Source organism: Tupaia chinensis, unplaced genomic scaffold (assembly GCF_000334495.1).
Source record: "Tupaia chinensis unplaced genomic scaffold, TupChi_1.0 Scaffold000529_1, whole genome shotgun sequence".
Classification (NCBI taxonomy): domain Eukaryota; kingdom Metazoa; phylum Chordata; class Mammalia; order Scandentia; family Tupaiidae; genus Tupaia; species Tupaia belangeri.
The window spans coordinates 706,972-717,913 of NW_006160042.1; the positions used below are offsets into that span (position 1 = coordinate 706,972).

At 41.9% G+C, this 10,942-nt stretch overlaps 1 protein-coding gene across 2 annotated transcripts in view; it reads right to left on the reverse strand.

The window, feature by feature from the left end:
• GPHRA (golgi pH regulator A) overlaps positions 1-5,863 on the reverse strand; it is a 40,846-nt gene extending 34,983 nt beyond the window's left edge. For both annotated transcript variants that reach the window (XM_027775197.1, XM_006157145.3), the window contains exon 1: positions 5,670-5,863. In XM_027775197.1, coding sequence (XP_027630998.1) covers positions 5,670-5,711 — 42 coding nt within the window. In that variant the 5' untranslated portion in view covers positions 5,712-5,863. The remainder of the gene's footprint in view (positions 1-5,669) is intronic.
• Between the last annotated feature and the right edge of the window lie 5,079 nt (positions 5,864-10,942).

Here is a 10,942-nt window from a genome sequence, read left to right on the forward strand (position 1 = left end):
CTCTCTAGTCAAATTAAAAAATAATAATAATAAATAAAATTAACTAAAATAATTTTTAAAATAAATTAATAAATTACAGGAGGTGTGTGCACTTGCTAGAAACAGAGAGAGGTTAAAAGGGAGAAAGCATCCCCCAGTAGGGTGTGGTCATACTGTGATCCTTCCTCTATTTCTCTACCCTGCTGGGATTGGGGGCACACAGACATCCATGCACATGCATGTGCAACTAGAATGCTTTTCAAGCCTGCAGGGCTAGGATTTGAAATGTGGTCAACCATGTGGGATCCAGCTCCCTTAACCACTAGGCCCTGAGCTAAAAGAGGCTTTTAATTTGGGGTTAAAATCTGACATTAGGGGGGCCGGCAGGTGGCGTGGTGGTTAAAGGTGCTGGACTTCCACATGGCCAACCATGGTTCAAGTCTTGGACCTAGTGACTTGCTTTCTCACTTTCCCTCTCTTTCTGTCTGTCTCTCTGATCAAACTGGAAAATAATAATAATAAAGTTAAATAAAATAATTCTTAAAAAAAACCTGACTTCGTGAGTATCTAGTAAGCATTGGAATAAAAGATTAAGGCATGATTGAGATATAGCTCTAAGCTAAAACCACCAAAGCATATGAGATCACTGAGGAATAGCATGTAGAGTGAGGACAGCAATGTGCAAAGAGGGGGACACAAAATGGCAAGGGTAGGAATGGCAAGAAGAGACAGGAAGGAGACAGAAAAGGAATAGTCAGAGAAATAACAGACCTAGGAGATGGTAGTATCTTGAAACAATGAGACTAGAGTTTAAAGAAGTGTTAAATGAAGCAGGAGGGACAGTAAAAAAAAAGGACAGAAAGGGGACAGCTCGTGGTGTGGTGGTTAAGGTGGCTGGATCCCATGTGGCTGACTGCAAGGTTCAGGTCCTGATGCTGGCTTGAAAACAAACCAGATGAGGGTGAGTATGTACCCAAAATTCTGAGAGAAGAATGGAGAAGGGAATACAGCATGGCCATCCCGATCCCTGTGTGTGTGGATGACTTTCTCACTTTCCCCTTCTCTCCTTTTTCATCTCTCTCTGGCATGTGCACACACTCTGTAGCAAATTGAAAAAAAAAAAAAAAGACTGAATCTTCAAAGGATTTAGTAACTTGCAGGTCAATGATGACCTTAAGGAAAATAATATGAATAGGGAGATGAAGGTAGGAACCAGACTATAGTGAGGTAAGTGGGAGGTAAGGAGTTAAAGACAATAAGCACAAATTAAAAAGCCAAGAGTGATAAAAAGAAATATCAGATAGTAGCCTAAAGAAGAATGTAGGGTCAAGGGAAAACTTACAGGCTGCCTTAAGTCTGTGGTGTTATAGCAGAATATCTGAGACTGGGTGGCTTATAAAGAAAAGAGGTTTATTTGGCTCATGATTCTGGAGGCTGAAAAGTCCAAAGGCACGGGGCTGGCATTTTGGAACAACATGGCAGAGAAGTGAAAAGAAAAGCAGGCACATACCAAAGAGAGAGACCTGTGGGTAGGCAACTTGCTTTTATAACAATCTCAGTGAGAAACTATTGGGATATCAGAAAAGTCACTACTTTTGCATAGCGCAGAAAAACAGAAAAATACTTTATGACTTTTCTGACAACCCAATGATTAGTGAAAACTTGCTTTCTCCTTGGAGATGGCATTAATTATTCAAAAGGGATATATTCTTTGGTCCTGAACACCTTCCAGTCTCCCAACTCTGCTCCATTGGGTGTCAAATTACAGCATGAGGTTTGGGGTGGGAGAGGACTCATAACCCTTAAACCACAGACAAGCCAAGGGGAAGAAAGCAGAGTAGGGGGATAAACAAAGATGAGAAGGGACTGACGGGATACTATGGGATAAACTGATGATGCTATTCATTTATTATTATTAGCTAAACTTCATGGACCACTTGCTCTATACTTAGGCAAAGAATTTAGCATTATAATCTTATAAAATCGTAACACCAATAAGACAGGTTTGATTTTCCTATCTTGACAGAGAAGTTAATCAATATATACTGAGTGTCAGAATCAGGATTCAATCTGAAGCTAGTAAGACTGACTCTAAAACTTGTGCTTTTAACCACTTCAAAATACGATCAAAGGTACAGGTGGAGAAAAAGGCATTAAACAAATATAGAGGGCATCCTATTTTCTGATATGAGGGGAAAGAAGTGAGAATAATCATACATACAGATAACCTCCTAGAGTGAAATGTAGAAGGTAAAGGAGATCATACATTTTGGCATCGTTTTGTTGAATAAACAAGAGGCAAGAGTAGGAGAAGTGGGAATGGAAAAGGGGGCTATGAAGAAAGTGACAAAAAAAATTAGAGAAATTAGGACCAATAGGTGGTATAATGGTTACCACATGGTTGACTGCAGTTTGAGTCCCAGACGTGGTGGCTTCAAATTTACACTGTGTGTGTGTGTGTGTGTGTGTGTGTGTGTGCGTGCGCATGTGCATGTATGCATACCCAAAATCCCAAGAGGAGAATGGAGGAGAAGGGACTTTGGTGTGGCCATCCTTCCTGGGAGGTGATTTCTTGCTTTGTGTCTCTTTGGCAAGTGCACTTACCCTATTGCAAAAATCTCTCTCTCAAAAAAAAAAAAAAAAAAAAAAGAATCAGAGAAATTATAAGAGGAATGGATCTAATAGCCGATTAAAGTCAAGAAAAGAATGATTCAATGAGCTGAAGGTTAAATTCATGGTGTCAGGGAACTGCAAAACTATGATTTTCTACAGCAGCCTTTAGGCTTCTGTATTAGTAGTAAACAAATCACAGCAGTGATCCAAGGGTGGATTTATATACGAAGGTAAAGGAATAAGAGAGTATGAAAAAGTAACTGGGGCACACGACTCCAGATCAAGTAGAAAAGGAAGGGGCAAACAGATTGGGGAGAACTAGAATTCCGAGAATTCCAAGACCCTTTGGCAATCATAAATAATTGCCAGTGGAGACAGACTTAAATTCAGAATTTAGAGTCCATGTTTATATCATAAAGTCATGACTGAAGATGGGAAAGTTGGGTAATTAGGACTGTAAGTGGTGTATATTATGGAGAGGGATGATTAAAAAAACAAGACAAAACAAACATCACCAAGATCACCCTGAAATGAAACTTTAGACAAGAGAGAAAAAAAACAAAAACAAATGAAATAGTAAATTTATATGATGAGACGGGGAATGCAAGAAAATAGATACCTTTAATTTCATTGTGGGCTCCTTTCACATTGACAAAGGAAGCTTAAAAAGACAAACATAGTGGGACCAGCAGTTAGCGTAATGGCTATGTCGCTGGACTCCTATGTAGACCATTGCAATTCGAGTCCCAGACCCAGTGCTTAAAACTCACGCCGGGTGCGTGTGCGTGTGTGCCCAAGATCCTAAGAGGAGAATGGAGGAGAAGGGATTGTGGTGTGGCCATCCCCCCTGGGGGGTGATTTCTCGCTTTCTGTCTCTGTGTCTCTCTCTGTCTGTCTGGCGAGTGCACGAGCCCTATAGCAAATACCTCTCAAAAATAAATAAATAAATAAATAAAAGACAAATATAGGGGCTGGCAGGTGGCATGTTGGTTAAGGTGCTAGATTCCCACATGGCTGACTGCAGTTCAAGTTCCAGACCTAGTGGCTTGAAAATCACAATAAATAAATAGATAAATAAATAAATGTTTTTTTTTTTTAAAAAAGAACAAAGACAAACACATTCTCACTCTCTCCAAATACACACACACACACACACAAACACACATGTAACTAGAGAATTCATTACATTCAAGATAAATATGAATTCTGGTGAGATCACAGAGGATCCAAGAAGCATGCAAAATGAAATGGCAATTTCAAACAGCTTTAAAATAAAACGAAAGGTGAACAGCTTCTTATTAGAAAAAGAGAATTAATACTTTTAGAATTGTTCAAAGTGGAGCTTTGACCTTGGGACTTAAGGTGTACTATGGAACTATTAAGTCTAATGACTGTGTAGAGGGCTGAAGCATACGAATCAGTTAACAGTTGCTTTCATAAAAATTATCTCTATGTTGAAAATTAACTACTTTATTTTTGAGAGGTTTTTGCTATGTGGCGTGTGCACTCGCCAGAGAGACAGAAAGCGAGAAATCACCCCCCAGGGGGATGGCCATGCCACAATCCCTTCTCCTCCATTCTCCTCTTGGGATCTTGGGCACACACGCACACACGACCCGTGTGAGTTTAAGCCACCGGGTCCAGAACTCAAACTGCGGTCGATTACATGGGAGTCCAGTGACATAGCCATTACACTAACTACTGGTCCCAGAAATTAACTACTTTTGTTTTTTTTTAAAGACAATTAGCAGGATAGTTACTAAAGAACTTGAATTGGTGCTTGGGCTAAGATAAACCTCAGTTGGCACTAAGGGAAATAGGAGGCCTTAGAAAGGTCTGAAGCAGGCAAGTTGCATATTTAGATTTTTGAATATAGATACATTTAAATATCATGCAGCTAATAAAAATAATTAGGAAAACTATATAAAAATGGTGAATTAAAAAAATTATTGTGTTAGGGTAATAATATTATGGATGGCTTTTCCTAGTTTCACATTCTCTTAAATGTTATAAAGTTTTTCAAGAGATAAGGGCAATGCTATGGAAATAAGTCATTAGGATGAAGCAATACGAAAACTGGATTAAAGAACAAAGATCTAGTTTCCTTTCAGCCTCCAAAAGGAACTTTGAAATAAATTTAAGAAAAATACCTTAAATTATTGGAAAAGTGAGGGGGGGAAGGTCAATAACTAGGTAGTCTGAGCTTCTACAAATAATTACAGTTGGCCAATAATTACTTACTGAGTACTTGCACTTGGAGGTGAGGATATAGCTACGAGCAAGACAGGATCCCAAGAAATAAGTTCGCACATACATAAATGATATCAACAAATGACATAGTACAAGCAAGAGCTTCACTAGAAGAAGCTTCCTGGGAAAAGGGACAGTTAGTGTCTTATAAGTGTTTGTACCCTCAGAGACTTAAAAAAATGTCCATAAACGTTTGTTGACTGTACACATGAATGAATGAAGGTGGAGAATAGAGAAGAAACGAGGGTCAGAAAAAGACCCCAAAAGGGTGGGTAGTAAGCTCAGGGTAAAGGATGAGCTGTTAATGCACAAACTAAACATTATACTTCGAAGCGACGTCAGCAAATATCTCCACATCGAGACTCAGGATTTGACAACCAGGGGCAAAGCCCACACGTGTCTCCTGTATCCAGCGGGGATTGGCTCGCCGCACACCCTGCGCCCGGAACCACACTCTACTCCAACCCACGCGTCAGCGGCGCAGTTTCGAACCATCGGGGAGCTTTCAAGACCGCTTCGGTCTGGTGGTACCGGCTCTTATCATTGAGGCCAGCTGACCTCTTCCGAAACTAGAAAGCCGGGGGATGGGTGTGAGGTTAGGGCGCCGACAGCCCCAGGCCAGCCTTCCGACAACCAGGGTGGAGGGAGCCGGACGCAGCAAATCCCACGCCCTCCCCGCGCTCTGATACTGCTGTGGTGGGCACAGGCGGTGAGCGGAGTGGAGACCCGAGCCAGCCGGGGGAGACGCGAGCCAGCCATATGGCCGAGGCCCAGAGAGGGTGATTCGCGAAAGGCAGGCTGAAGGGTGGCGGCGCGGGGTGACTCACCTGGGAGGTAATCATGATGCTGGAGTCGATCAGGAAACTCATGGCTACGTGTAAGGAGGGCTTCAGCCGCCTCCTCCCACTCCTCCAAGCCACGGCACACTTGGGCCATCGGCCCCTCACACAGGCAGCCTTCGCCCGGGTGCCACCGCAGGGACAGCAGCTAGCCAGCCAGACGCCATCAAACTGCGCCCCAGCCAGCCAATCAGCGGCTACATCCAGGGTTTCCCGCCTCCGGCCAGAAGTGGGCGGGGCGGAGGCCAGGGGCGGGGCTTAGTTGGGTGGCTGGGCCAAGGGCGGGTTGTGACACTGTGGTTTGGAAAATAAAAAAAACAGGTGTAGTGCAATACAGTATTTCCATTTCTGAGCTGAAGGATATGGGACCTGAGACCTAATGTATTAAGTAGTATTTCCATTTTGTAATGATTATGGCTGATGAGTATTAATACTGTTAATAGTAATGATTGTGAATTAGGTCATAACAGGCATTGTGTCCTAAATGTTACAGCTTTTATTTAGCATCACAAACACAACTGCACAACTATAGGTGAGGGAAGAAAGGAATAGGAGGTGAGATTTTAGCAAATATAGCTCACCAAGTAATTTTGTAATGTGACAACAACAACAAAATGTCATTTGCAGCGAGGGAGTGAGATCTTGTATTCTGTACCAGCTCTAATTTGCTGGGGGAAGTGGACTGAGGGCCAGAGTGATGCAAGCTACCTCTTTACTCCTCATTTTCTTCTGATATATTCACACTATAGCCTCAATACAACTTAAAAAACTACACCAAACAGAGTGGGTGATGAGGTTCATGCAAAATAATTTAATGGACACGAGAATGTATGTAAATAAGGGGAAAAGGCTGGATGGTGTAACACAGCAGAGGGAAAAATATAGACGATTTAACACATATTTCAAAAAAACCTAGAACTAGCATCAAATGCACACAATATAATGTAATGTTCAAAAGTAAAGAAGATGAATATGTGTATATTCTTGCTTACACTGTATCCATACATTTTTTTTTTGAGAGGTTTTTGCTAGAGGGCGCCTGCGCTCACCATACAGACAGAGAGAGACAGAGAGACAGAAAGCCAGAAATCATCCCCCAGGGGGGATGGTCACGCCGCAGTCCCTTCTCCTCCATTCTCCTCTCGGGATCTTGGGCACGCACGCACACGCACCCTGCGTGAGTTTTAAGCCACCAGGTCCAGAACGCGAACCGCGGTCGACTACGTGGGAGTCCAGCGACATAGCCATTATGCTAACTGCTGGTTCCCCATGCATTTTTTAAAAATAAGGTTTTTATTTTGTTTGTTTGTTTTAATTTGCTGTAGGGTGCATGTGCTCTCTAGAGAGAGAGACATGCCATGCTGCAATCTCCTCTCCTCCATTCTCCTCTTGGGACCTTGGGCAGGCACACACACATGCACCCAGCATGCCCCTCAAGCCACAAGGTCTGATAATTCAATGGCACGTCTGTCCAGCCCACTCTAGCCACCATGCCACTGGCTGGCCCCTGTATGCATGCTTTAAAAAAAACTGTACCGTACCCCACAAAGATATATGTTGACTGTACATAAATCAGAAATTATAATTAAATAAAACAAAACAAAAAAACTACATTAGCCACTTGTGCTTTAGCTCAAGAATTTCCTTTCATATTTCTTGATTCTATAATACTTCATACCTCTTCCCTAGTTGGTTCCCTACTGTTCTGTCTTTGGTGTTATATTTTAGTTCTCCCTTCTTAAACATCTTTATTTTGGATATGTTAACCTTAGGCACTTACGATGCCCTGTCCAGGGCCTTGATGGTTCAGATGGATTAGAGTTAACTCTGAATCAAGTGCTTGATTATTCTTAAGGAATGAAGAAGCATTAAATAGTTGTGTGCTGTTGTGCAAGTTCCTGAACACTCTGTACTTTAGTTTCCTCATCTGAAGAATGGGACTAGAAATAGTACCTTATTTCATAAGGGTATGATGAGAATAAGTAATTACACATAAAGCTCTCTCAAAAAAATAAGTATTTTTATGGGAAGCATGCAATAATTTTTAAACTTACTTTTTTTTTTGAGAGGTTTTCGCTATAGGGCGTGTGCTCTCTCCAGACAGAGAGAGACATAGAGACAGAAAGCGAGAAATCACCCCCCCGGGGGGATGGCCACGCCACAGTCCCTTCTCCTCCATTCTCCTCTCGGGATCTTGGACACGCATGCACACGCGCCTGGCGTGAGTTTTAAGCCACCAGGTTCGGGACGTGAACCGCGGTCGGCTACGTGGGAGTCCAGCGACATAGCCATTACGCTAACTGCTGGTCCCTTCCCTCATTATTAATCAGTTTAAATTAATATTTTAAATTTTTGGCTGCCAATTCCTCAAATTGGACTGAAAAGACTGATGACTATCTACCAAATTTGGAAAGATGCAGAAATACTTTTAGAAGTATATAACATTTTCTTTCTATTTATGAAAACTAATTTGGGGATTCTCTATTAGTGTAATTATCATGCAGAATTAATTCAATCCATATCATTTGTGAAGAAAAGAGAAAATAGAGATAAAATTTAAAATTCATACATGATTTGAAATTTATAAATAGAAAATGTAGCCCAACTGTGATAGCATGTGCTGGATACTGCTGCTTGGCAGACTGAAGCCATACTGGAGGCCCAGGTTCGATTCTCAGCCTCTCCTAAAAAGCTAAGTGCCTACAGTCCCAGCTACTTATGAGGCTGAGGCAGGAAGACTGGAATACAGGAAATCCCTATCTAATACACATAGCCACACCCCTCACAAACAAAAAATGTACAGGCGGGTCCCCTGCCTACTGGGTCTGCGCCAGGCAGAAAGCTCTCCCTACCGTCTCATCACTTCCTGCTCCAGAAATAATCTCTTCTCAAGATGACTAATGGCATGGGGACCAGCAGTTAGTGTAATGGCTATGTCGCTGGACTCCCACGTAGTCAACCGTGGTTCGAGTCCTGGACCTGGTGGCTTAAACTCATGCCAGGTGCATGTGTGTGCATGCCCAAGATCCCGAGAGGAGAATGGAGGAGAAGGGATTGCAGTGTGGCCATCCCCTCTGGAGGGTGATTTCTCGCTTTCTGCCTCTAATGTCTCTCTCTCTCTGTCTGGCGAGCGCACGTGCCCTATAGCGAAGACCTCTCCAAAAAAAAAAGAAAAAAAAAGATGACTAATGGCATGGGGAATTCACTCATTTAGGGAGGTCTCTACCTTTATCACTGTGATTTACCACCATGACTTTGTTAAGACAATCACAAAGGTGCACAATACTGGCAAATTTCCAATGTCCATGATAGTCATTCTTGGTTATCTTGATGCACATCCACACCACACACATATACTTTTAAAATTTTTTCTTGAAAATGGACCACAGTGAATGCTATGGATTGAATGTTTGTGTCCTCCTCCTACCAAATTCAAATCCCCAGTATGATAGTATTTGAGGTAGGGCCTTTGGGAAGCATAGGCTTAGATGAGGTCATGATGGTGAAGTCTTCCGGATGGGATCAGTGCTCTTATACAGAGTTGAAGGCACCAGAGCTGTGTCTTGCTCTCCCTGCCATGTGAGTAGACAGTGAGAAGGGAGCATCTATTAACCAGACGAGTGCCCTCATCAAGACGCTGCCATGCTGGCACCTCAGTTCGGACTTCTGGCTTTCAAAACTGTGAGAAATAAATGTTTTTTTTTTTTGTTTGTTTGTTTAAAATACCTGTATGGTATTGTTGTTATAGTAGCTCAAATGGACAAAGCATAGTATCTTGTTATACAGATGCTCAACTTAATGGGGTTTTGTCTTGATATCATCATAAGTCAGAAATGCATTTAATACACCTCACTCACAGAATATCATAGCTTAGTCTAGCCTACCTTAAACATGCTCAAAACACTCATATTAGCCTACAGTTGGGCAAAATCATCTAATACAAAGCTCATTTTATAATGAAATGTTGAATGTCTCATGTAATTTATTGAGTACTGTACCAAAAGTGAAAAATAGAATGGTTGTATGAATATCCAAAGTACAGTTTCTACTGAATGCTTGTTGCTTTCACACAATCATAAAGAAAAAAAAATCAGAAGTTGAACTGTTAGTTGGGTACTTTTCACTTAGAAATGTATCATGGGGCTGGTAGGTGGCATGGTGGTTAAGGTGCTGGACTCCCACATGGCCTACTATAGTTTGATTCCTGGACTTGGTGGCTTTCCCTCTGTCTTTCTGGTCATACTGAAGAATGAATAGTACTGATGAATAGAATTAAATAAATAATGTTTTAAATTTTATAATAAATGTATGATTTAATTCCATTCATTATTATTATTATCATTTTTAATTTGACCAGACAGAGACAGAAAGAGAGAAAAAGGGAAAGTGAGAGCACAGGCTGCCAGGTCCAGGACTTGAACCACAGTTAGCCATGTGGGAATCCAGCACCTTAAACCATCATGCCACCTGCTGGCTCCATAAATAATTCTTTTTTTTAAAAAAGATTTATTTATTTATTTATTCATTCATTCATTTTAATTTGACCAGAGAGAGACACAGAGAGAGAGAGGAAAGTGAGAATGCAAGCCACCAGGTCCAGGACTCGAACCATAGTCGGCCATGTGGGAGTGTCCAGCGCCTTAAGTCACCGGCCCTTAACCCCCATGCCCACCTTCTGGTCCCTCCATAAATAATTGTTTAAAAAAAGAAAATGAAATGTATCATGAATATATATATATATTTTTGGAGAGGTTTTTGCTATAGGGCGCGTGCACTCGCCAGACAGACAGAGAGAGACATAGAAACAGAAAGCGAGAAATCACCCCCCAGGGGGGATGGTCACGCCACAATCCCTTCTCCTCTTGGGATCTTGGGCATGCACACACACGCGCCCGGCGTGAGTTCTAAGCCACCGGGTCCGGGATGCGAACCATGGTCGACTACATGGGAGACCAGCGACATAGCCATTACGCTAACTGCTGGTTCTCAATGAATATTTTTCATATGCCAAAGATTTTACAACATTTTTACTAATTCAGTAATATTCTGATATATGTTTATGCCATACTTTAATTAACCAATCTACTTTTGGGATTAAAAAAAAACTGTTATAGGGCATGAACTCTTTATAGAGAGTACAGAGAGAGAGAGAGAGACAGACAGACAGACAGAGGAAGAGAGAGAGGGAATTCAGAAAGTACAGCCCCCCACACCCCCAGAGGGGATGGTCACACTGCATTCCCTTCTCCTCCATTCTCCTC